The sequence below is a fragment of the Salmo trutta genome, chromosome 27 (assembly GCF_901001165.1).
Source record: "Salmo trutta chromosome 27, fSalTru1.1, whole genome shotgun sequence".
Classification (NCBI taxonomy): Eukaryota; Metazoa; Chordata; class Actinopteri; order Salmoniformes; family Salmonidae; genus Salmo; species Salmo trutta.
The window spans coordinates 35,429,513-35,455,112 of record NC_042983.1 but is presented as its reverse complement, the minus strand read 5'-3'; the positions used below and the strand labels follow the sequence as shown (position 1 = coordinate 35,455,112).

The window sequence follows — 25,600 nt, the reverse complement described above, 5'->3', positions numbered from 1 at the left end:
ACACGCACACGCACACTTGCACGCACACACCAAGGAAAACAAACAGTTCAGCAAACCGCCAAACTGTTTAAGTAATTAAGGACATTAAACATTTATTACATAATAAGATTTGACGGATGTATTTCTTTTCTGAAGTAAAGCGAATCGTCACAGGGTGCTCCATGCTATTGGTTGATGATGGTCAAACCAAACGGTCCTGCACCACCAAGACCAAAGAGCAGTCCAACAAAAAGTCAAGCAGTCAAATCAAATGAATCAAACCCAACCCACACAACAACCCGGGGGAGCGAAGAACAGAGAGGTTCTTCGTGGTGTGGAGAATGTGAGAAGGTCTGGAAGGGGTCGGCATTGGGGTGTTGGGGGGGATGCAATGGTGTGTGTGAGTGTGTTTACTCACCAGCGATGGATATGTACACACAGAGAGAAGAGACAGAAACACAAAGATAAAACTGCATCTTCAGCCAGACAGACCAACAAACTACAAGCGAAATGAGCTGCCATAAAGCTGTCTGAAATGAGCTGCCATAAAGCTGTCTGAAATGAGCTGCCATAAAGCTGTCTGAAATGAGCTGCCATAAAGCTGTCTGAAATGAGCTGCCATAAAGCTGTCTGAAATGACATGTCCAGCTGTTGATTTAGATCTTTGTTTTAACCCACACACCTGGTTTATGTCACTCATTGCTCAGAGAGTGCACACACCTGGTTTATGTCACTCATTGCTCAGAGTGCACATACCTGGTTTATGTCACTCATTGCTCAGAGAGTGCACACACCTGGTTTATGTCACTCATCGCTCAGAGTGCACACACCTGGTTTATGTCACTCATCGCTCAGAGTGCACACACCTGGTTTATGTCACTCATCGCTCAGAGTGCACACACCTGGTTTATGTCACTCATTGATCAGAGTGCACACACCTGGTTTATGTCACTCATTGATCAGAGAGTGCACACACCTGGTTTATGTCACTCATTGATCAGAGTGCACACACCTGGTTTATGTCACTCATTGCTCAGAAAGTGCAAAAATCTGGTTTCCCCAAAAACAGCAGACGTTCAGGCCCCAGAGGACCAAATTGAATGTTTTAATGAAAGTACAATGCACCTGTGTGTGTGTGTGTGTGTGTGTGTGTGTGTGTGTGTGTGTGTGTGTGTGTGTGTGTGTGTGTGTGTGTGTGTGTGTGTGCATGTGTGTTTGTGTGTATTATAAAGCAGCAGGCTAATCCGTGAGACTGGACTGAACATTAACTACAGCTGAGCATCAATGTATCTGTCTAGATCTCAGGCATTGAGGCAGGACAGGCAGCCGATGGCAGAGTGGAACTACAGCCCAGACAGAGATAATCGCCAATAGAATGATAGAAGAAAGATATCTTTAAGAGAGTATATAGAGAGTGAGGCCAGTTCTGAAAACATTACATCCATTGAATGGCTCACAAAGACTCTCTGTGGTACATGTCAGCTGGCTAAACACCACGTATTACTACAAACCACCTTCCCTGAGACCTGTTGATTTTTACTCAAACAAGCTCAATGTCATGTAGAATGTAGAATGACTTTGGGGCTCCGATTCGACTATAGTTCCATTCCTTTTTGATGATATCCTACTAGTTGATTTTAGGCATGGGAGATGTCAGGACAGGGGTGTGGGGTTAGACATTGTACACCCACCATGTTACAGTGCATCCTGCCCGTGAGAGAGATCTGAAAGTGCAACAAATTACTCTCACACTCAAGTCTCACATTAGAAATACAGAGACATTCACACTCACACAGTAGAACATAGAGACACAGGACGTGACTGATATTATACTACAGAGTTATGTTGGAGAAAATCTCTGGTAGGAAATATATTTACAAAATCGATTTTTGTGTTTGCAAACACAAAGAGATTTTGTGACGTACCTCTTTCTGAATTCCAATGACATAGAATGTTTTCCCCTCAAACTTCAGTTTGTTGACATCAGCCCTAGAATAGTAAACAATGGCAATTATGAGACTGAAGAATCAGACCACCAATGTTCTGGTAGTGAAGAGGTCATAGGTTAGAGGTTATTGGTGAGAGGGGAGAGGTGAAGGGTTACCATTTGAGCAGGTGGATTCTCTTGTTTCCCTGGAACACCACAAACCCAGTGGCAGTAAATCCCAGGAAGGCTGTGGATCCTGTGAAGTCCTGCAGACACACACAGCAAAGCTCTGTGAAGGTAGAAGTTACCCATGTATACCAATCAGGCATGCACAGACAGCTGCCGAGGAGGCGATCTCAATATTTATCACCGCAGAAGGCTGAAAATGACTCGTCTTACTCTTTCTGACTACACGTCATTCCAATGCAAGCCTCACTGTCGTACAGTCATGTATCAGCTTCCGAAAATAGTTTTCTGAACTGTTGGTTGCTCATGTCAAGAGCTTTGTGATTTATATCTCTAAATGAAAAGCGCTCTGCAATTTATATTATTATTATTATTATTAACCACAGATCTAGGATGAGATAAGCTCCTCCCAAATCCTTATCAATTACGGGGATTAAATAATATCTGACTCTGGACCAGAGGTTGGTGGAATCGTCTACCTGCCCCTTATCAGATCACAGGCTGAGAGGCAGCAGAACTTGGCATTCTGGGATACAGGAAGACTGTCAGCAAGTGAAGCGTTGTCGCCATGGCAATGGCTACTCTACAAAAATTGTTCCCATAGACTTCTACAATCCAAATGTATGTAAAACGTACCGATAATTCAAATCCATGGGAACATATGATAGATAATCCTCTTGATAACATATGAACCAAAGCATATTTCATACAGTAGATTCCTGCCAAGAGTATTCTACTGTAACTACTGTATCACCACATGCAACCTCCCTCTGCAGCACAGTAAACATGTAGTCTGCTCACATCAAACATTCAAACCGAATTGATTTCAATATTCTCTGACAATTTTTGTTGATTTCACACTCCATCCTTTTTCTTTCTGATTGGATGGTTTGTCTATGTGTTGAACTCGGTCTCCTGCTTGGACAGTGTGTTTCTTAATGAGTGGAACATGACGGCTGTGATGGAAACGGCTTCCCTCTCATCCTCTCTGGCTGCAGTAAATAGATGGTGATACACTGACTCAGGCTTAAGCCACAGCTGCAGTTCATTCCTGAATTAAATGGTCTTTATGACACAAGCAGAACAGATAAGCGAATCCTCAAACAAAATAAATTAAATATCTCCTTTAATCAGCTTAGAGTGCTTTGATACCCTGGATGTCAGAGTTTCCCATTCACACAGTGAGTCACTATGGCTGCGTTTACACAGGCAGCACAATTCTGATATTTTTTCCACTAACTGGTCTTTTGACCAATCACATCAGATCTTTTCATATCAGATTTTTTTTGAGCTTTGTGAAAAAAAGATCAGAATATGTCAGCCTGTGTAAACTCAGCCAGAGAGGATGAGAGGGAAGCAGAGGAACAGACTACATGTTAATGTGGACTGACAACTCAATACAAGCTGTTTAATCAATCGTACAATCATTGATTATAAGTCACAGTTGCTACACTGGAATAAAGGACATGGAAAATAAAGGTGAGAGTTTGAGGGAGAAGTGGTGTGAGGGACCTTGCAGGGGTGAGGGTCCACTCCGTATGTCTCCAGGTTGTGTGCCCTCTGGAGGAGATGAAGCTCGGCCAGAGCAGAACACTGCCCCCTGTGGGATAGGAGAACAGTTAGCAGCAAACCTACAGGCTGGTTTTACACCATCGGTGTAACAGACATGGGACACAGTTATTACCCCAATAGAAACCGCTTTGTGTTTGAGGTGAGTGCTCCATAAACACAAATCATGTCTGTCAATGCTAAAGTAATGTCTGAGAAATACAACTATAATGTAGAAGGATATTCTAATGCTAGCTTTACATTTCTCTTGTTGTCGTTAGCTCAGTGTTAACCCATCTCTAGATTACCAGAGATGTTGCTCAGCAGCTTGTATTTGGAGTAATGAGTCTTTGCTTACGTTCATTAGTTGAAGTGGTGCTTGGCAAAGGCACCTAGGTGACGCATGCTGCTTCTCTGCTGTTGGCTCTAAATCAAACTGCCTGAGCCTCAGTTTATATTATAACGCCTGTAAACACAACACGCTGGTCCCAGCCAGCCACATTACATCATCTGGGACAGGGACATGGGATCAGCAATGGCTTTATGTATCTGTATGTGTGAGTGTGTGTGTGTCTGTATGTGTCTCCATGTGTCTGTATGTGTCTGCTTGCATCTGTATGTGTCTCCGTGTGTCTGTATGTGTCTGTATGTATCTGTATGTATCTGTATGTGTCTGTATGTGTCTGTATGTATCTGTATGTGTCAGTATGTGTGTCTGCTTGCATCTGTATGTGTCTCCATGTGTCTGTATGTGTCTGTATGTGTCTGTGTCTGTATGTGTCTGTATGTGTCTGTATGTGTCTGTATGTGTCTGTATGTGTCTGTATGTGTCTGTATGTGTCTGTGTGTGTCTGCGTGTGTCTGTGTGTGTCTGCGTGTGTGTCTGCGTGTGTGTCTGCGTGTGTCTGCCTGTGTGTGTGTATCTGTGAGTGTCTGCATGGTAGAGATATGGTTAGATCAGCTGCTGGAGTCGATGACGTGTTTTACAGTTTCGCTTCAGTGGTATTTGCACTATTTATGATGTGCTGGCAAAGAATTATAAAATGCAGGTGTAGCGAAAAATTCATAAGGTTGTAAAACCATCTGGGACCCTATTACTGTTTAATAGCAGCTGAGAAGAAGAAGAGAGGAAGTCAGTAAAATCTAAGTAAAATTCTGCTGATGTCATGATGCCAACTTAGTGTTTACAGTGGATGCTGTTGTATTCAGGTGTCAAGGTGTCTCAGTGTTGTAGTTGTTAGACACTGTAGTTGTTAGACTACAAATCCCACAATACCTCAGCTCATTCTTGTGAATATCGATGATCTTCCTCTCCAGTTTAAGCGACTGCTTGGGGAACAGTTTGAAGTCTTGGATGTAGTCTGGCGGGTGTTCGTCTTGGTCAAAGTCCCCTAGTTCAGCTGGGAAGGGTTATAACATGGTTAGCAGAGGGTTACAACATGGTTATGCCTTCCCTGTAGCTCAGTTGGTAGAGCATGGTGTTTGCAACGCCAGCATGGTGTGTGCAACGCCAGGGTTGTGGGTTCGATTCCCACGGGGGGCCAGTAAAAAAAAAAAAAAAATGCATGAAATGAAAATGTATGCATTCACTACTGTAAGTCGCTCTGGATAAGAGCGTCTGCTAAATGACTTAAATGTAAATGTAAATGTTAGCAGAGGGTTATGAATCGGTTAGCAGTGGTTATGAAATGGTTAGCAGTGGTTATGAAATGGTTAGCAGAGTGTTATGAAATGGTTAGCAGAGGGTTATGAAATGGTTAGCAGAGGGTTATGAAATGGTTAGCAGAGGGTTATGAAATGGTTAGCAGTGGTTATGAAATGGTTAGCAGAGGGTTATGAAATGGTTAGCAGAGGGTTATGAAATGGTTCGCAGAGTGTTATAAAACGGTTAGCAGCGCAATGTACCTGTAGCTTTATTACAGGCTTATCCTGCAGCTAACACACATCACTTTAATAACAGCCTAACAAAGTATGCATGGGGACTTGTTCTCATTAAACAGCAATACTGATAACGACCAGCAGGAGGCCCTGTGCTTTAACTACGTCAGTTAGCCTGTGTTCCAAATGACACCCTATTCCCTACATAGTGCACTACTTTTTGCCCTGGTACCCTGGTGAAATGGAGTGCACTAAATAGGGAACGGGGTGCCATTTGGGACGTATCCATAGTTACCTCAGCTCACTTCATCATATTCTCCTCTCTAGGGAGCCTAGCCAATCAGAAGAGTAGGGGCTAAGATATACTGTATGTTGTAACAGACATGGGGATTAGTTAGTGATATGACATAGTTCAATCCTTTTGGAACCCACATCAAACACTACCAGCCTGAGACTCTCACTGTGCTGTTAATTGGCACCGTGGAGTCGTTCAGGGATGGTTGGATGTGTGTCAGCTTAAGTGTTGAGGTCTATTACTCTGGGCTGCTGTCAAGTTGTGTTACTCTGGGCTGCTGTCAAGTTGTATTACTCTGGGCTGCTGTCAGGTCGTATTACTCTGGGCTGCTGTCAAGTTGTATTACTCTGGGCTGCTGTCAGGTCGTATTACTCTGGGCTGCTGTCAGGTCGTATTACTCTGGGCTGCTGTCAGGTCGTATTACTCTGGGCTGCTGTCAGGTCGTATTACTCTGGGCTGCTGTCAGGTCGTATTACTCTGGGCTGCTGTCAGGTTGTATTATTCTGGGCTGCTGTCAGGTCGTATTACTCTGGGCTGCTGTCAGGTCGTATTACTCTGGGCTGCTGTCAGGTCGTATTACTCTGGGCTGCTGTCAGGTCGTATTACTCTGGGCTGCTGTCAGGTCCGTATTACTGCTGCTTTCTGGGCTGCTGTCAAGTTGTATTATTCTGGGCTGCTGTCAGGTCGTATTACTCTGGGCTGCTGTCAGGTCGTATTACTCTGGGCTGCTGTCAAGTTGTATTACTCTGGGCTGCTGTCAGGTCGTATTACTCTGGGCTGCTGTCAAGTTGTATTACTCTGGGCTGCTGTCAGGTCGTATTACTCTGGGCTGCTGTCAGGTCGTATTACTCTGGGCTGCTGTCAGGTCGTATTACTCTGGGCTGCTGTCAGGTCGTATTACTCTGGGCTGCTGTCAGGTCGTATTACTCTGGGCTGCTGTCAGGTCGTATTACTCTGGGCTGCTGTCAAGTTGTATTACTCTGAGCTGCTGTCAGGTCGTATTACTCTGGTTGCATTTCTTCTCTCAAGTTGTATTACTCTGGGCTGCTGTCAGGTCGTATTACTCTGGGCTGCTGTCAGGTCGTATTACTCTGGGCTGCTGTCAGGTCGTATTACTCTGGGCTGCTGTCAAGTTGTATTACTCTGGGCTGCTGTCAGGTCGTATTACTCTGGGCTGCTGTCAAGTTGTATTACTCTGGGCTGCCGTCAGGTCGTATTAATCTGCTGCCGGAAGCGTTTGAGTAGGGATGAGAGATCTCAGCTTGGAGAGTAGGGCCAGGGTTCATATCGTTTGAGAAAGTACTCGTACTAATGAGTCAGGTATCACAGCGAATCTATTGTTAATTCCTGTGCATGTAAATGAGTGTGATGATGTCAGAGCGGGGCTCACCCTGTACGATACAGGCCCCCAGGTAGGCTGCGTCAGCGAAGGGGCACAAGAGACGACCGTGGTAGACATCCCTCTTCAGCTGCAGATAGAGTAGATACCTGCACAGAGACGCATACAGGGGTCAACCATAGACACTGTGCCTGCTTATAGACACATGGTTACTCAAGATACACTGTAGCCTGCCATGCTGAATGCATACAGTGCATTCGGAAAGTATTCAGACCCCTTACCTTTTTCCATATTTTGTTACGTTACAGCCTTATTCTAAAATGGATTAAAGTACTTTTTCCCCCCTCATCAATCTACACACAATATATACCCCATAATGATTTTTTTTTGCACATTTATTAAAAAAAATATATAAAATAAAAAAGTATTTATATAAGTATTCAGACCCTTTACCATGAGACAAGAAAATTGAGCTCAGGTGCATCCTGCTTCCATTGATCATCCTTGAGATGTTCCTACAACTTGATTGGAGTCCACCTGTGGTAAATTCAATTAAATGGGCATGATTTGGATAGGCACATACCTGTCTATATAAGGTCCCACAGTTAACAGTACATGTCAGAGCAAAAACCAAGCCGTGAGACAGGATTGTGTCGAGGCACAGATCTGAGGAAGGGTACCAAAACATGTCTGCAGCATTGAAGGTAACCCAGAGTAACCCCAAGAACACAGTGGCATCCATCATTCCTAAATGGAAGAAGTTTGGAACCAAGACTCTTCCTGTATCTGTCCGCCCGGCAAAACTGAGCAATCGGGGGAGAAGGGCTTCTGAGTTCCTCTGTGGAGATGGGAGAACGTTCCAGAAGGACAACCATCTCTGCAGCACTCCAACAATCAGGCCTTTATGATAGAGTGGCCAGACGGAAGCCACTCCTCAGTAAAAGGCACATGACAGCCCGCTTGGAGTTTGCCAAAAGGCACCTAAAGGACTCTCAGACCAGGAGTGCGTAGCTGAACACTATGCTGGAAAACACCCGGTTTGTTATTTTTGATTAAAACTGATAAACTCTAAAAACAAAATTATCTGGTCTGTTGAAACCAAGATTGAACTCTTTGGCCTGAATGCCAAGCGTCACATTTGGAGGAAAATTGGCACCAACCCTGCAGTGAAGCATGGTGGTGGTAGCATCATGATGTGGGGATGTTTTTCAGCAGTAGGGACTGGGAGACAAGCCATGATTGAGGGAAAGATGAACGGAGCAATGTACAGAGAGATCCTAGATGAAAACCTGCTCCAGAGTGCTCAGGACCTCAGACTGGGGCGAAGGTTCACCTTCCAACAGGACAACGATGCTAAGCACACAGCCAAGACAACGCAGGAGTGGTGGCTTTGTGACAAATCTCTGAATCTCCTTGAGTGGCCCAGCCAGAGACCGGACATGAACCCAATCAAACATCTCTGGAGAGACCTGAAAATAGCTGTGCAGCGAAGCTCCCCATCCAACCTGACAGAGCTTGAGTGGATCTGTAGAGAAGAATGGTAGAAACTCCCCAATAACAGGTGTGCCAAGCTTGTAGCGTCATACCCAAGAAGACTATTGGCTGTAATCACTGCCAAAGTTGCTTCAACAAAGTACTGAGTAAAAGGTCTGAATACTTATGTAAATGTGATATGTCAGTTTTTTATTTGAATACATTTGCTAAGATTTCTAAAAAACATTTTTTTCTTTGTCATTATGGGGTATTGTGTGTAGATTGGTGAGGGAAAAAACGATGTAATCCATTTTAGAATAAGGCTGTAACGTAACAAAATGTGGAAAAAGTCAAGGGGTCTGAATACTTTCCGAATGTACTGTCAAACTAATGATCAAACTCCATCATCATAATTGTCACACTTTACATGACATGAATGGTCTTCAACACAAGTATAATTTATAAACAACATACTATGGTGGTAGAACCATGTCATGACCCATAAAGACAGTATCCACATCCACTAAAAGCATTTTTAAAACCAATGTGCCATTGCCATTAATTATACCACTCCGAGATCAGTTGCTATGGGAATCACCCCTACAAGAGATCGGTTACCATGGCGACCTCTACCACAGTTACTATGGACACGGCTTCAATAGTTATTACTTGTGCAAATGTGTCCCGTTACTGGAGAGAAGATGAAAAACCATAGACATCTGTACCATAGAAACCATGGAGAGTGGCATTGTCCAGAAAACTTCCAGAGGCAACTGACAACCTACATAATCACGTCAGAAACAAACATGCATGCACGCACACAAAGAACACTGACTCAACTTGTACTAATCCACACACACAGAGACGGCACACACTCACCCACAGATGCAGGGACTAAACCCGAGCAAGGCCGATTAAAAGAAAAACATGAAAAATTCAATGGAACTAAAAAGCCGACTGCGTTTCAATGGGTTTATTTATAAAGGTTGTCTGGTATAACTAGAGCTACCGACAGATCAATAACATCTATGTCACGCCCTGACCATAGAGAGCCCTTGGATTCTCTATAGTGGTTTAGGTCAGGGTGTGACTAGGGGAGTGTTCTAGAATGTGTATTTCTCGGTTGGTGGTTTTGTATGGTTCCCAATTAGAGGCAGCTGGTAATCGTTGCCTCTAATTGGGGATCATATTTAGGAAGCCCTATCTCCCACCTGCTTTGTGGGATATTGTTTGTGTTAGTGTGTTTGGGCACTACATCTTCACGTTCTTTGTAAGTTTTGTGGTTTTGTTTCTAGTTTCACTTTGTATTAAAAAGATGTGGAACTCAATGCACGCTGCGCCTTGGTCCGCTCATTTTGAAGTTTGTGACAATCTACCCATATTCACAAGGAAATATTCCTCTTTCCAATAATAGACTATAACTATATTCCTTGGCTCTCTCTAAAACAAACTTTAAAATCTGTGTGGCCATTCTCTTTAACATTAAATCCATTCAAATGTAGTATGTCTGTAACACACTCCATATCTCCTCTTCTCAAAGACTCTGTCACTCTTTTCTCTGTGATGTAACTATCTCTAACTATTGTCCTCTGGCTCTCTTTCTAGGACTTGTCATGTGGTTGAATGTGTGAAGTCAACCATGCACTCAGATTACTATGGGGACAGCACATTGATCCACAACAACAACACAGCCACTGTTGCAACCAGAAACACTACACAGACTAGTAGAATGAATACACTCCAATATAGAATCTTCTATGAATGTGCATGTGCAGTACTGCATTTTTTTTGTACTGTATTACATTACTGTATTACATTACTGTATTTCATATGTAATAGTCTGGAATGTATTTACTGCACTGATACTTAGTCAGACACATTTCCAAGCGGCTCTGAGACCATGCAGACGATTGAATGGTGAATTCTAGGGTGATGTAGACCTCCATAGCACCCTGTGATGCGTACTACATCATGTTAGACACCGAGAGAGTTTAGACTCAGAGGCCTCTGTGTATGCTCCAGTGACCAGCGCCATGCGTCACTAATGGCCAAGCTCTAATGCTGCTGTTTGGGGTTGGAGAGCCCTACTTCTGCCCCTAGAGGTCCCCGCTCCACCCCCCCCCAACCCCTAGACTCTCAAACTCTTGTTCCACGGCACTTTACCTCTGGAGCTAATGGTGCTCTTACCTCCATGTCAAATAGCACTTTACACAACAGCCAGAGATGAAAAACACTAAGAAGGAGCATCTGAAGGGAGGGATAGAGAGATGCTTCACATCTCAGATGGAGAGCATGCAGCATGCTGGGAGAACAGGTACATAGTAATCACTGATATATCTCTCTCTCTCTCTCTCTCTCTCCTCTCCTCCTCTCTCTCTCTCCTCTCTCTCCTCTCCTCTCTCTCTCCTCTCCTCTCTCTCTCCTCTCTCTCTCTCTCTCTCTCCTCTCTCTCTCTCTCTCTCTCTCTCTCTCTCCTCTCTCTCTCTCTCTCTCTCTCTCTCTCTCTCTCTCTCTCCTCTCTCTCTTCTCTCTCTCTCTCTCTCTCTCTCTCTCTCTCTCTCTCTCCTCTCTCTCCTCTCTCTCTCTCTCTCTCTCTCTCTCTCTCTCTCTCTCTCTCTCTCTCTCTCTCTCTCTCTCTCTCTCTCTCTCTCTCTCCTCTCTCTCTCTCTCTCTCTCTCTCTCTCTCTCTCAACAGATCACAAAACCCTGAGCAGTTCCTAACACTTCTCTGTGATGTCTGCAATACACAACTGCTGAGGTTCATGTCTCGAGCGAAAACAGTTTTCAGGTGTTTGTTGAAAGCAAAGACGGGTAGAAAGCATTTTTAACATGTTACAATTCAATTTGTATTACAATAAAATGTGTTAGTGTTTAATATTTGTATTTCCAATATGTTTTTAGCATGTACATTTCCGACAGGGCTGGGAGAGAGCAGCAGTTATCCCAGCATCGCCTGCCAAATTGTCCATGAAATAGAACCAGAAAAGGCCATCATCAAATACCCTCCTGTCTGCTCGCTTAGACAGCCTCGGATAATGTTAGGGACCAGTCATACTGTAGGGAATGAATGACAAGTGTTCTCTAGCCAATCAGCATCAAGGTCACTACCTGGTGAGCTCCTCTTTGATCTTCATTGGCTCGTGAGGGTAGAATTTGACCCGGAAGCACATTGTGTAGGGCTGCTGAGCTGTTAAAAACAAACACAAAAAAAGGAGCGTGAGAAAAGAGATGAAAGAGGGAAGAAGAGAGGAGAGACAAGAGGGACAGAGAGAAAATAGAGAGAGAAAGAGAGAGAGAGAGAGAGAGAGAACGGGAGAGAGAGAAGATAGACAGAGTGAGACTATTTTTGATCATTCATTTGTTAATGATCATGACTGTAATTATTCACACTCACAGAGGAGGTATTTAACTGCTAGCGATGAGCAGGACTCTTTCATGGGTACTCACACACACGCTCACACGCTAATGAGTAAAAGATGAACCCGTTTGCTTTTCTAACTATATTTTCTCCTGGGCTCCTCTGCAAACAGATGAGAGTTGGATAAATGTAGATAAACTTCCATTTTTTCACAAGGCTCTTATACAGGATACTAACCTCAACATCAAAACCTTCAATCCACATCACAATTCCACACCTAAAACCTTGATTTCGGGACAAAATTACCTGAATGGACTATTACTACCAAGGACTATCATGAAAAAACTTCTAACAAACCAAAACTTGCAGAAGAAACACAGTGGAACCTGGAAATACCATCCAACACAACACTGAGTGAATAATGTTCAGTCTGAACCTACTTCTGAAGGCAAAAGTAAAAGACAATAATCTCTAGGTAATTGTGTTATATAAAGCTTAATAAATAAGGCTACTAAGCTACCAAGCTGCTAGGACAGAACTGACCTCGCTGCAACTTCAATTAGCACTGAAGTGTGAAGTAAGAGGTGTGAAAACTCTTGAGCCTAACAATGGCAGGAGAGTTCCACAGCTCCCCCCACCCAAATGCAGAGGCCTCTGAAGCCCCCATGGCTTATCCCTGGGCAGAGGTCATTACAACACGGTACCCCATGGATATTAAAAATAACACTGAACATAATAAGGACAATACAGAGACACTATTTGCTGACTGCTAGACAGAGGGGAACGTAAGCAACTTAGTGTTCCACACAGACCAGGCATGGCACAGTGCTATAAGAGCACACTACCCTTATGTCATGAGAGAGGGTATTGGCCCAGGGTGGAAACTCACAATACTAGACACTGAGGAAATTGAAACAACCTCTGTCAACGTGTACAAGTCTGGGACAGTAATGGTGCAGGGCATCCTCATTCAGTTCCAGCAGGACTTACAGGATCAAAGAGAGAGCACAGCAGGAAAAAGCTCTCTCTCTGTGATGACTCGCCCATCCGGAGCGAGTCTGATCACAGCTCTTCAAACTGTTCTGCAGACGAGGACAGTCACCAACCCAGCACTGAACACACCCAGGTCCCACAACTGCACTGCTCCTCCATCATTGAGAGGGATAAATTCACAGAGCTGGAGAGAGACATGGTGGAGCTCAGAGAGCTAGTCCACACAATCCAGACAGAACAAACCCACAAAACAGACCAGCACAACAACACCCCCCAACAAGACCCGGAGGGCAGAAGGTGGAGATGGACGGCTGTCTGAGAGAGCTGGCTGCTCTACGGACTGAGGTGAGAGAAATTAAAGAGGCACACAAGGCACTGAATGAGAAGGTGACAAAGCTGAGGTGTGACAGAGTACAGGACACCCCCAGAAAAGCCAGCAGAACAGCACACCTCAGACCCGGACCACAACCTCAACACCACAATGGGACAGACAACACAGGACCCACCAACCCAACAGACCACACCCCCTCCTAACAGCCCCCTGTCAGCTCCCCTGATAGCTCTCTTGACAACCCCCACATATCCACCGAGGACACACAAAAGCCAAAGATTGTGCTCCTCATTGACTCAAATGGAAAATACATTCAAGAGGAAAACTTTTTCCCAAACACAAAGTGGCTAAACTCTGGTGGGCAAACACTAGGCATGCCCTGGAGTTGTTGTCAGAGAACAGACTAGGGTCCCCCAGCTTCATCATCATTCACACGGACACAAATGACCTGAGGGCCCAGCAGGAAAGGGTGGCCACAGCACTCAAGGGAGTGATTGAAAAAGCTTCTTCCACTTCCCCCAACGCACCAGTGGTTATCTCCACCCTGCTACCACGAAAATACTTTCACCCTGCTACCATATAGTGGGTGAATGCAAGCATTTTGCGCGACTGTGCCTCAAAACCTAATGTCTACCTGGCCCACCACTCCACCCTGGACTTGAACAGCCTTTCCAACCAGGTCCACCTCTACAAGGCAGCAATCCCAACTTTTACCAAGACCCTGAAGGACGTTACCCTCAACCGTAGCCCCAGCACCTCACACAGGAGCAACAGAGCAACAGACACCCCGCCCAGACCAGCGAGACACCCTCCCAGACATGCAAAACCCCCTCCTGAAGGACCTGCAGCGAGAAAAACCCACGCCAAGAGGACCTACACCCAGACTACAGCATCACCAGCCACACCCCAACCAGCCAAGACCACCCCAAGCAAAACCTGGCCACACCCTATATAGACCTCCCCCATATCAGACCTATGCCCCGTCTGCCCACCCCATCTCCCCGGCCCCTGCGGCAAGGACCTCAACATGACAGCAGGACATATGCCCAGGCCGTGAGCAGAGCAACAGGCCCAACCCCCACTATTACACCCGCCCAAGCCCCATCCTGCCACCTAAGAGGTATGTATCAGATGCTCAACATGCTCTGCTCACACCTACTGTGATGGTCCGGGCCTAAACCACACAAAAACAACACTAGACACTATGGAATACAAAGCTCATCCTGGAATATACAAGGTCTGAGGTCATCTGCCTTTGGCCTAAAGAGCAGGAACCCAGACTTCATCAAAGAAATTGGAAATACAGACATTTTCATCCTACATTTGGTATAGAGCAGACCTAACCCACTCTATTAAATTAATCAAAACAGGAACATTTTACATCTGTCTAGAAATTAATAAGGAAATTATCTCAACAGAAAAAAAAAATCCTCATATGTGCTACCTATATCCCCCCAATAGAATCCCCATACTTTAACGATGACAGGTTCTCCATCCTGGAGGGCAGAGCAGAATTAGGCCGATACCCGCTAATGATCAAAATTCAGAAAAGAGACGTTAAATTCTACAACCACCTAAAAGGAAGCTATTCCCAAACCATCCATAACAAAGCCATCATCTACAGAGAAATTAACCTGGAGAAGAGACCCCTAAGCAAGCTGGTCCTGGGGCTCTGTTCACAAACACAAACAGAGCCCCAGGACAGCAACAGAATTAGAACCAACCAAATCATGAGAAAACAAAAAGATAATTACTTGACACATCGGAAACAATCAACAACAAAAAACAGAGCAAACTAGAATGCTATTTGGCCCTAAACAGAGAGTACAGAATTGTATTTATTTTTATTTATTTCACCTTTATTTAACCAGGTAGGCTAGATGAGAACAAGTTCTCATTTGCAACTGCGACCTGGCCAAGATAAAGCAAAGTACTTTGACACATTCAACAACACAGAGTTACACATGGAATAAACAAACCTACAATCAGTAATAAAGTAGAAAAATCTATACACAGCATGTGCAAATGAGGTAGGATAAGAGAGATAAGGCAATAAATAGGCCATGGTGGCGAAGTAATTACAATATAGCAATTAAACACTGGAATGGTAGATGTGCAGAAGATGAATGTGCAAGTAGAGATACTAGGGTGCAAAGGAGCACGATAAATAAATAAATAAATACAGTATGGGGATGAGGTAGATTGGATGGGCTATTTACAGATGGGCTATGTACAGGTGCAGTGATCTGTGAGCTGCTCTGACAGCTGGTGCTTAAAGCTAGTGAGGGAGATAAGAGTCTCCAGCTTCAGAGATTTTTGCAGTTCGTTCCAGTCATTGGCAGCAGAGAACTGGAAGGAGAGGCGGCCAAAGGAAGAATTGGCTTTGGGGGTGACCAGTGAGATATACCTGCTGGAGCGCGTGCTACGGGTGGGTGCTGCTATGGTGACCAATGAGCTGAGATAAGGCGGGGCTTTACCTAGCAGAGACTTGTAGATGACCTGGAGCCAGTGGGTTTGGCGACGAGTATGAAGTGAGGGCCAGCCAACGAGATCGTACAGGTCGCAGTGGTGGGTAGTGTATGGGGCTTTGGTGACAAAACGGATGGCACTGTGATAGACTGCATCCAATTTGTTGAGTAGAGTGTTGGAGGCTATTTTGTAAATGACATCGCCGAAGTCGAGGATCGGTAGGATGGTCAGTTTTACGAAGGTATGTTTGGCAGCATGAGTGAAGGATGCTTTGTTGCGAAATAGGAAGCCGGTCTAACCAGACACCTCGGTATTTGTAGTTGTCGACATATTCTAAGTCAGAACCGTCCAGAGTAGTGATGCTGGACGGGCGGGAAGGTTCGGGCAGTGATTGGTTGAAGAGCATGCACTTAGTTTACTTGCATTTAAGAGCAGTTGGAGGCCACGGAAGGAAAGTTGGAATACCTGACCTCTGTGACTGACCCAAACTTAAGGAAATCTTTGACTATGTACAGACTCAGTGAGCATAGCCTTTGCATTGAGAAAGGCTGCCGAAGGCCGACCTGTCTCTCAAGAGAAGACAGGCTATGAGCTGCACTTCCTAACCTCCTGCCAAATGTATGACCATATTAGAGACACATATTTACCTCAGATTACACAGACCCACAAAGAACTCCCATATCTATTGGGTGAAATACCACAGTGTGCCATCACAGCAGCAATATTTGTGAACTGTTGCCACAAGAAAAGGGCAACCAGTGAAGAACAAACACCATTGTAAATACAACCTATATTTATGTTTATTTTTCATTTTGTACTTTAATTATTTGCATATCATTACAACACTGTATATAGACATAATATGACATTTGAAATGTCATTATCCTTTTGGAACTTTTGTGATTGTAATGTTTACTGTTCATTTTTATTGTTTGTTTCACTTTTGTTTATGATCTATTTCACTTGCTTTGGCAATGTAAACATGTTTCCCATGCTAATAAAGCCCTTAAATTGAAATTGAATTGAGAGAGCATAGAGAGCATGCATTTAGAGTGAAAAATGCCCTGGAGGACACAAGTATTTGTTTGCTTTGAACTTGAAGTCCTATAAAGTGATGTTTCATAATTCTAGCCCAAAGAGGACAGCGAAGAAGACATACATGATGGAGGGGTTTCGTCCCAACTTGTACCACTATTCCCTATACTGTATAGTACACTACTTTTGACCAGAGCCCTATGCGTCCACTATATGTGGAAATAGGGTGCCATTTGGGACTCACACCATGATCGATAGGTTGAAAAACAGGAGGAAGTCATCACTGAGTGCCAGTGCTGACTGAGTTGACTAAAGTTCCCGTATATACCAGCTGAATTCTCAGTGGCATTATCTGGAGAAACAGACAGAAGATCAATAATAATAAAAACAAAGATCCTAAATAACCTAAGCTGCTTATTCCTGAGTCTTGAGGAACAGAGTGATATTTAATAACATTTCCAGAGGACCCTATTGCCAAACACACACATAAGTAGGCACGCACACACGCACATGTACACACACACACCTAATGTGTGAAGGAAACTCGCCAGAGGGATATGGGAAGTGTCAGTTCAGCTCAGACATATCAAGAACCCACCCTCCATCCTTTTGTCTCATCCTCTCAATCACTCCCACATTCTGTCTATACTTCCCTTACAAGTTCTCTGTCTATCTTTAACTCCATACATATCTCATCTCTCCATCGTCTTCTCTTTCTCATCCAATCTGATCTCTTTTTGCCACCGTCTCTCTCTCCATCTGCCCCCGTACTCCCTCTCTCTCCATCTGCCCCCGTACTCCCTGTCTGTCCATCTGCCCCCGTACTCCCTCTCTCTCCATCCGTACTCCCTCTCTCTTCATCCGAACTCCCTCTTTCTCTAACTGCCTTTTTCTCTCTTCCTCTCCCTCCCTTTCTCTTCTATTGCACATGTTCTAGAGCTGAGCGCATGAGTAATAGTTTCTTGATTAATTTATGCTCTGGGAGAAAGAGAGAGCAAGAGAGAGAGATATTGAGAGAGAGAGAGAGAGAGAGATACTGAGAGATATTGAGAGAGAGATATTGAGAGAGGGAGAGAGAGATATTGAGAGAGATATTGAGAGAGATATTGAGAGAGAGGGAGAGAGATATTGAGAGAGAGAGAGAGATACTGCGAGAGAGATTGAGAGAGAGATTGAGAGATATATATATAGAGAGAAATATTGAGAGATATTGAGAGAGAGAGATATTGAGAGAGAGATATTGAGAGAGAGGGAGAGATATTGAGAGAGAGAGAGATATTGAGAGAGAGAGAGATATTGAGAGATTGAGAGAGATATTGAGAGATATTGAGAAAGAGAGATTGAGAGAGATATTGAGAGAGAACGAGATATTGAGAGAAAGAGAGAGAGACAGAGAGAGACATTGAGAGAGAGAGATATTGAGAGAGAGAGAGAGAGAGAGATTGAGAGAGAGAGAGAGAGAGAGAGAGAGAGCGATTGAGAGATATTGAGAGAGAGATATTGAGAGAGAGAGAGACAGAGAGAGATATTGAGAGAGAGAGAGAGAGAGAGAGAGAGAGAGAGAGAGAGAGCGATTGAGAGATATTGAGAGAGAGATATTGAGAGAGAGAGAGAGCGATTGAGAGATATTGAGAGAGAGATATTGAGAGAGAGAGAGAGAGAGAGAGATATCACTTTTGTATATTATCTACTTCACTTGCTTTGGCAAAGTTAACATATGTTTCCCATGCCAATAAAGCCCCTTGAATTGAATAGATATTGAGAGCGATGAAGTTCATTGAGCATTAGAGGAGAAATGAACATGTAAATCTACTAAATGCTGTTAATGCCCACACATTCAGCTCTATCTCCACAACACTGTCCATAACCAGCGCAGAGAGGATTTAATAAACACAGATAAATACTGTCCAAATCCGGTTTCCTGTTCGATGGTCTCAGAGATGAATGCACATCAAATCCAACAACATTCTCACTATTCTGTCTTGGATAGTTACATTTATTTCAGTGTACCGTCTGCTGTCAGCGTTCTGTCTGTTTCAGCGTTCTGTCTGCTGTCAGCGTTCTGTCTGCTGTCAGCGTTCTGTCTGTTTCAGCGTTCTGTCTGTTTCAGTGTACCGTCTGCTGTCAGCGTTCTGTCTGCTGTCAGCGTTCTGTCTGCTGTCAGCGTTCTGTCTGTTTCAGCGTTCTGTCTGTTTCAGTGTACCGTCTGCTGTCAGCGTTCTGTCTGCTGTCAGTGTACCGTCTGCTGTCAGCGTTCTGTCTGTTTCAGCGTTCTGTCTGCTGTCAGCGTTCTGTCTGTTTCAGCGTTCTGTCTGCTGTCAGCGTTCTGTCTGTTTCAGCGTTCTGTCTGCTGTCAGCGTTCTGTCTGTTTCAGCGTTCTGTCTGCTGTCAGCGTTCTGTCTGCTGTCAGCGTTCTGTCTGCTGTCAGCGTTCTGTCTGTTTCAGCGTTCTGTCTGTTTCAGCGTTCTGTCTGCTGTCAGCGTTCTGTCTGTTTCAGCGTTCTGTCTGTTTCAGCGTTCTGTCTGCTGTCAGCGTTCTGTCTGTTTCAGCGTTCTGTCTGCTGTCAGCGTTCTGTCTGTTTCAGCGTTCTGTCTGCTGTCAGCATTCTGTCTGTTTCAACATTCTGTCTGTTTCAACATTCTGTCTGTTTCAACATTCTGTCTGTTTCAGCGTTCTGTCTGTTTCAGCGTTCTGTCTGTTTCAGCGTTCTGTCTCGTTCAGCGTTCTGTCTCGTTCAGCGTTCTGTCTCGTTCAGCGTTCTGTCTGTTTCAGCGTTCTGTCTCGTTCAGCATTCTGTCTGTTTCAGCGTTCTGTCTGTTTCAGCGTTCTGTCTGTTTCAGCGTTCTGTCTGTTTCAGCGTTCTGTCTGTTTCAGCGTTCTGTCTGTTTCAGCGTTCTGTCTCGTTCAGCGTTCTGTCTCGTTCAGCGTTCTGTCTGTTTCAACATTCTGTCTGTTTCAGCGTTCTGTCTGTTTCAACATTCTGTCTGTTTCAGCGTTCTGTCTCGTTCAGCGTTCTGTCTCGTTCAGCGTTCTGTCTGTTTCAACGTTCTGTCTGTTTCAGCGTTCTGTCTGTTTCAGCGTTCTGTCTGTTTAAACATTCTGTCTGTTTCAGCGTTCTGTCTGTTTCAGCGTTCTGTCTGTTTCAGCGTTCTGTCTGTTTCAGCGTTCTGTCTGTTTCAGCGTTCTGTCTCGTTCAGCGTTCTGTCTCGTTCAGCATTCTGTCTGTTTCAACATTCTGTCTGTTTCAACATTCTGTCTGTTTCAACATTCTGTCTGTTTCAGCGTTCTGTCTGTTTCAGCGTTCTGTCTCGTTCAGCGTTCTGTCTCGTTCAGCATTCTGTTTGTTTCAACATTCTGTCTGTTTCAGCGTTCTGTCTGTTTCAACATTCTGTCTGTTTCAGCGTTCTGTCTGTTTCAGCGTTCTGTCTCGTTCAGCGTTCTGTGTGTTTCAGCGTTCTGTCTGTTTCAACGTTCTGTCTGTTTCAGCGTTCTGTCTGTTTCAGCGTTCTGTCTGTTTCAGCGTTCTGTCTGTTTCAGCGTTCTGTCTGTTTCAGCGTTCTGTCTGTTTCAGCGTTCTGTCTGTTTCAGCGTTCTGTCTCGTTCAGCGTTCTGTCTCGTTCAGCGTTCTGTCTGTTTCAGCGTTCTGTCTCGTTCAGCGTTCTGTCTGTTTCAGCGTTCTGTCTGTTTCAACGTTCTGTCTGTTTCAGCGTTCTGTCTGTTTCAGCGTTCTGTCTGTTTCAGCGTTCTGTCTCGTTCAGCGTTCTGTCTCGTTCAGCGTTCTGTCTGTTTCAGCGTACTGTCTGTTTCAGCGTTCTGTCTGTTTCAGCGTTCTGTCTGTTTCAGCGTTCTGTCTGTTTCAGCGTTCTGTCTCGTTCAGCGTTCTGTCTCGTTCAGCGTTCTGTCTGTTTCAGCGTACTGTCTGTTTCAGCGTTCTGTCTGTTTCAGCGTTCTGTCTCGTGCAGCGTTCTGTCTGTTTCAGCGTTCTGTCTGTTTCAGCGTTCTGTCTCGTTCAGCGTTCTGTCTGTTTCAGCGTTCTGTCTGTTTCAGCGTTCTGTCTGTTTCAGCGTTCTGTCTGTTTCAGCGTTCTGTCTCGTTCAGCGTTCTGTGTGTTTCAGCGTTCTGTCTGTTTCAGCGTTCTGTCTGTTTCAGCGTTCTGTCTGTTTCAGCGTTCTGTCTGTTTCAGCGTTCTGTCTGTTTCAGCGTTCTGTCTCGTTCAGCGTTCTGTCTCGTTCAGCATTCTGTCTCGTTCAGCATTCTGTCTGTTTCAACATTCTGTCTGTTTCAGCGTTCTGTCTGTTTCAGCGTTCTGTCTCGTTCAGCGTTCTGTCTCGTTCAGCGTTCTGTCTGTTTCAGCGTTCTGTCTCGTTCAGCGTTCTGTCTGTTTCAGCGTTCTGTCTGTTTCAACGTTCTGTCTGTTTCAGCGTTCTGTCTGTTTCAGCGTTCTGTCTCGTTCAGCGTTCTGTCTGTTTCAGCGTACTGTCTGTTTCAGCGTACTGTCTGTTTCAGCGTTCTGTCTGTTTCAGCGTTCTGTCTGTTTCAGCGTTCTGTCTGTTTCAGCGTTCTGTCTGTTTCAGCGTTCTGTCTGTTTCAGCGTTCTGTCTGTTTCAGCGTTCTGTCTGTTTCAGCGTTCTGTCTCGTTCAGCATTCTGTCTCGTTCAGCGTTCTGTCTGTTTCAGCGTTCTGTCTGTTTCAGCGTTCTGTCTGTTTCAGCGTTCTGTCTGTTTCAGCGTTCTGTCTGTTTCAGCGTTCTGTCTGTTTCAGCGTTCTGTCTGTTTCAGCGTTCTGTCTCGTTCAGCGTTCTGTCTGTTTCAGCGTTCTGTCTGTTTCAGCGTTCTGTCTCGTTCAGCGTTCTGTCCGTTTCAACATTCTGTCTGTTTCAACATTCTGTCTGTTTCAACATTCTGTCTGTTTCAGCGTTCTGTCTGTTTCAGCGTTCTGTCTGTTTCAGTGTTCTGTCTGTTTCAGTGTTCTGTCTGTTTCAGTGTTCTGTCTGCTCTGTCTATCAATATATCTGTCTTGATCTATGCTCAATCAGAGCTCTGTTTCAGTGTTTTAGGGATGTCTCTCTGTCTCCTTGTTTCACTGTTGTAGGGCTTGACCTAAGGCTTGTTTCCCACTTCGGAGAGGAGCATAGGCCCCGTCCCCAGTGCCACATGGGCACCCATACAAACACTATTGCCACATCAAACACTGAGAGAGAACAGAAGGGAACACTTACACTTCATCTGCTTCACTATGGGTTTATTGGGCTCCAGCCAGTGCTGAGAGAGAGAGAGAGAGAGAGAGAGAGAGAGAGAGAGAAAGGGAAAGACACATGGGGAGTGATGTTAAAAAAGGTTGTCCATTGTCCTGAGTGCAGCAGAAAAAAAGAAGAGCATTGTCATTGTGTGTGTTGGCATCAGGGAGAGGCTTTATAAACAGGATTATATGTCAAGTGCATATTAATATTTAATTAACATGTAGCATGTTGAGGTGTAGTATAGGTATCGGCATAGACCTTGGATTGAGTTGTAATGGTGGTGTAAGGTGCAATGGCCAGGCTTTTTACTGTAGATTATTGTAGTGTGTGTGTGTTCTGTCGTCATACCAACAGAATGTCAACTCAGAAACGTGTATTAAAAACATCAATTGGACAGCATAAAGGAGGGTAAATAATTTACTGGTCGGATGCCGAGAGATTTTCCGCCACAGCACGGAGACATTGCACATACACCGGGATAAACACCGGAAGACTGTTGCCATGGCAACCCTCAACCGAAATGAGCCGAAAATGAGTTCAGATACGATTTCAGACAAAACATTTGCTAGTCATTCTGCCATGGTGGACCTCCGTTTTATCCTCCGGCCCATAAAAGCACTGTTCTTTGGTTAATCTCATTCCCAGGCACTTCTGCCCACCTGGGGGCTATTCATTGGTTGACTATAAGAGAGAGGTGTTGTTGATTGGATGAGTAGTAAGCTTGTCTCTCAGGGAGGTGTATGTACTGGCTAAAGGTAGGCAGCTTTGTATAATGGTTAACTGGTGGAATTAGAGTGCTCGTCAGGACACCCGGACAGATGAATTGGATGACTACCTAAAAGGAGGGATTTGGCGTAATGCACGGTCGTGTCTGGCCCATCTCTGATGATGATGCTGGGATATTTACTTCCTGCATATCATGATCAAAGAGAGACTGATTCTGCCTGGAGTGATTCTGCTTATATCAGAGGGGTTGTGTACAGCAGAACACATACTTCTGTCTCCGATGGATTAATAAAGTATTCTTCTTATTCTTGAGGAAGCACATGCACACACAAACAAACACACACACACACACACACACACACACACCCGTGTCAGGTTGACGTTTATTGTCATGTGGTTTCTATGTGGTTTCTGCTAGTTTGGCAAGCTGCAAAGTAAAAATTGGCTATATTATCGTAAAGATTTATAAAAAATAAATTGTTAGGGTTAGCATTAGGGTTAGCAGTGTGGTTAAGGTTAGGGTTAACATTAGGGTTAGCAGTGTAGTTAAGGTTAGGGTTAGCATTAGGGTTAGCAGTGTGGTAAAGGTTAGGGTTAGCATTAGGGTTAGCAGTGTGGTAAAGGTTAGGGTTAGCATTAGGGTTAGCAGTGTGGTAAAGGTTAGGGTTAGCAGTGTGGTTAAGGTTAGCATTAGGGTTAGCAGTGTGGTTAAGGTTAGGGTTAGCATTAGGGTTAGCAGTGTGGTTAAGGTTTACGGTTAGCATTAGGGTTAGCAGTGTGGTTAAGGTTAGGGTTAACATTAGGGTTAGCAGAGTGGTTAAGGTTAGGGTTAGCATTAGGGTTAGCAGTGTGGTAAAGGTTAGGGTTAGCAGTGTGGTTAAGGTTAGCATTAGGGTTAGCAGTGTGGTTAAGGTTAGGGTTAGCATTAGGGTTAGCAGTGTGGTTAAGGTTAGGGTTAGCATTAGGGTTAGCAGTGTGGTTAAGGTTATGGTTAACATTAGGGTTAGCAGTGTGGTTAAGGTTAGGGTTAGCAGGGTGGTTAAGGTTAGGGTTAGGTTTAAAATCATATTTTAGGACCTTGTGCCTGTGCCAGATTGTGACCACTCTGCAGAGCTGCCTCCAGTACATGAGTCATCTCAATAAATGTCAACCTGCCACAATGTCAGCGTGTGTTAAAGTGATGCTCCAGAGCTTTTGTATAATTTCAGCCAGAAAATGTTGCACAATTGTGTACTATGTCATCCATTTCTTATGTAAACAAAAAAAACGTGTGGTGTAATTCGTATTTGTTACAAATTCCAATTCATACAATATGTTATGAATTTGTAACATCCTGGACTGTGTCTTTAAGTGTTAAACAGAATATCAGGCAGTGACTGAGAACAGTTATGAGTTGTATATTTAAGCAATAAGTCACGAGGGAGTGAGGTATATGGCCAATATACCACAGCTAAGGGCTGGTCTTAGGCAAGAGGCAACATGGAGTGCCTGGATACAGCGTGGTATAGCCGTGGTATATTGGCCATATACCACAAACCCCCGAGATGCCTTATTGCTATTATAAATTGGTTACCAACGTAATTATAGCAGCACAAATAAATGTTTTGTCATGCCCGTGGTATACAATCTGTCAGCCAATCAGCATTCAGTGCTCAAACCACCCGGTTTATAATTGTCAATGAATGAGTGTATCTATCTATACCCTCTGTTTCTCTGGGTCGACATATCTGATGCCAAAGTAGTCCTTCTCCAGGAGGCTGTAATGGTTACACACATGATCCACCAGGAACTGGCCCTTGGTTTCTCTCTGTGGGGAAAAAACACAACAAACTGTTATTACACACATGACCCACTAGGAACTGGCCCTTGGTTTCTCTCTGTGGGGAAAAAACACAACAAACTGTTATTACACACATGACCCACTAGGAACTGGCCCTTGGTTTCTCTCTGTGGGGAAAAAAACACAACAAACTGTTATTACACACATGACCCACTAGGAACTGGCCCTTGGTTTCTCTCTGTGGGGAAAAAAACACAACAAACTGTTATTACACACATGACCCACTAGGAACTGGCCCTTGGTTTCTCTCTGTGGGGAAAAAACACAACAAACTGTTATTACAGCACACTCAATATCGGGGATATATAAAGCATTTGATACCATAATTAGGTTAGATATGCAACACTATTGGAATGATGAAAGTGTACAATGTCCTCATTTACTAGGCATTTGCACCAGTTATTTACCGCAGGAATAAATCAGGAAACAGTCCTTCACAAACACACACACGCACACATGCATGCACACACATATAAAACACCAACATATTCAATCACAACAATACACTTAAATGTTAATTCCCACCCCACTAGTGTCCACCCACCCTGCAGACTCCCAACTAAAGCTGTCTGTAATGGCTGTTCAGTTGGGAGATATTCTAGTCCCAGGTCCCGTTGGGAGATATTCTAGTCCCAGGTCCTGTCGGGAGATATTCTAGTCCCAGGTCCTGTCGGGAGATATTCTAGTCCCAGGTCCTGTTGGGAGATATTCTAGTCCCAGGTCCTGTTGGGAGATATTCTAGTCCCAGGTCCTGTTGGGAGATATTCTAGTCCCAGGTCCTGTTGGGAGATATTCTAGTCCCAGGTCCTGTCGGGAGATATTCTAGTCCCTGGTCCTGTTGGGAGATATTCTAGTCCCTGGTCCTGTTGGGAGATATTCTAGTCCCAGGTCCTGTTGGGAGATATTCTAGTCCCTGGTCCTGTCGGGAGATATTCTAGTCCCAGGTCCTGTTGGGAGATATTCTAGTCCCAGGTCCTGTCGGGA

The 25,600-nt window shown here is 44.4% G+C and overlaps 1 protein-coding gene across 4 annotated transcripts in view; it reads right to left on the bottom strand.

The window, feature by feature from the left end:
- The window catches only part of frmd3 (FERM domain containing 3), a 73,433-nt gene that overhangs the window by 16,374 nt on the left and 31,459 nt on the right, over positions 1-25,600 (bottom strand). For 3 of the 4 annotated variants that reach the window (XM_029717892.1, XM_029717893.1, XM_029717894.1), the window contains exons 2-10: positions 24,479-24,583; positions 22,030-22,072; positions 11,734-11,812; positions 7,204-7,301; positions 4,917-5,040; positions 3,605-3,692; positions 2,084-2,172; positions 1,905-1,968; positions 1,671-1,703 (exon numbers count right to left, since the gene is read on the bottom strand). In XM_029717892.1, the coding sequence (XP_029573752.1) occupies positions 1,671-1,703; positions 1,905-1,968; positions 2,084-2,172; positions 3,605-3,692; positions 4,917-5,040; positions 7,204-7,301; positions 11,734-11,812; positions 22,030-22,072; positions 24,479-24,583 (723 nt within the window). The remainder of the gene's footprint in view (positions 1-1,670; positions 1,704-1,904; positions 1,969-2,083; positions 2,173-3,604; positions 3,693-4,916; positions 5,041-7,203; positions 7,302-11,733; positions 11,813-22,029; positions 22,073-24,478; positions 24,584-25,600) is intronic. The other variant, XM_029717895.1, reaches the window with a different exon arrangement.